Source organism: Penaeus monodon, chromosome 34 (assembly GCF_015228065.2).
Source record: "Penaeus monodon isolate SGIC_2016 chromosome 34, NSTDA_Pmon_1, whole genome shotgun sequence".
Classification (NCBI taxonomy): Eukaryota; Metazoa; Arthropoda; class Malacostraca; order Decapoda; family Penaeidae; genus Penaeus; species Penaeus monodon.
The window spans coordinates 34,582,989-34,583,631 of record NC_051419.1 but is presented as its reverse complement, the minus strand read 5'-3'; the positions used below and the strand labels follow the sequence as shown (position 1 = coordinate 34,583,631).

Here is a 643-nt window from a genome sequence, read left to right as displayed (position 1 = left end):
ATCAAAAACAGAAATGTGTAAAAATTAATAGATACACAGGTAGACAGACATACAAATAAGACAAGCATATCTACATAAATATTTCATACAGCAATATCACAGCAATAAACTAGAGAAATGTCTGAAAAATTAAAATGAACAGATCACCTTAACCCAACATGAATTACTCATGAATCCTTACTCATCCCTTCCTCAAAATACTCCTTGCAAAAAGCAAATAGCCTTTAACAATTAGTGACACTCAAAACACAACAAAAACATACTTTGAACTGTAGTTTATCATGATCCCAGTCGGCTCGCACACTCTTGGCTATCTCTGTAGCTCCCTTGAACAATCCTTCCTTTGTCAAGCCATCTATAACGAGGTCGAGGTTGTGTACCATCTTCAAGGATCCTCTCAAAACACTGGATCTGAAAAAAAAGGAACTCTACAATATAAGAAATTATGAATGCTGTTTTAATAAAAGGTCTATATCTATGTTCATCCTTACTGTAGTTTTCTTTCTATTTATTCATTAATCTTCATGTGTGGTCTTGTACTGTCTATTACAGATTTTAGTGTAATACCCAAATGAGAATTAACTGAACCACCATTATAACTAGGGATCTAAAATGTGTAGAAAGTATGCATCTCTGCTGAAGC

The 643-nt window shown here is 33.7% G+C and overlaps 1 protein-coding gene across 1 annotated transcript in view; it reads right to left on the bottom strand.

Annotated features, from left to right (window-relative positions):
• Positions 1-643, bottom strand: part of LOC119594783 (ethanolamine kinase 1-like) — a 6,501-nt gene that overhangs the window by 5,036 nt on the left and 822 nt on the right. The window contains exon 2 of the mRNA XM_037943876.1: positions 264-411. Within this exon, the coding sequence (XP_037799804.1) occupies positions 264-383 (120 nt within the window). The 5' untranslated portion in view covers positions 384-411. The remainder of the gene's footprint in view (positions 1-263; positions 412-643) is intronic.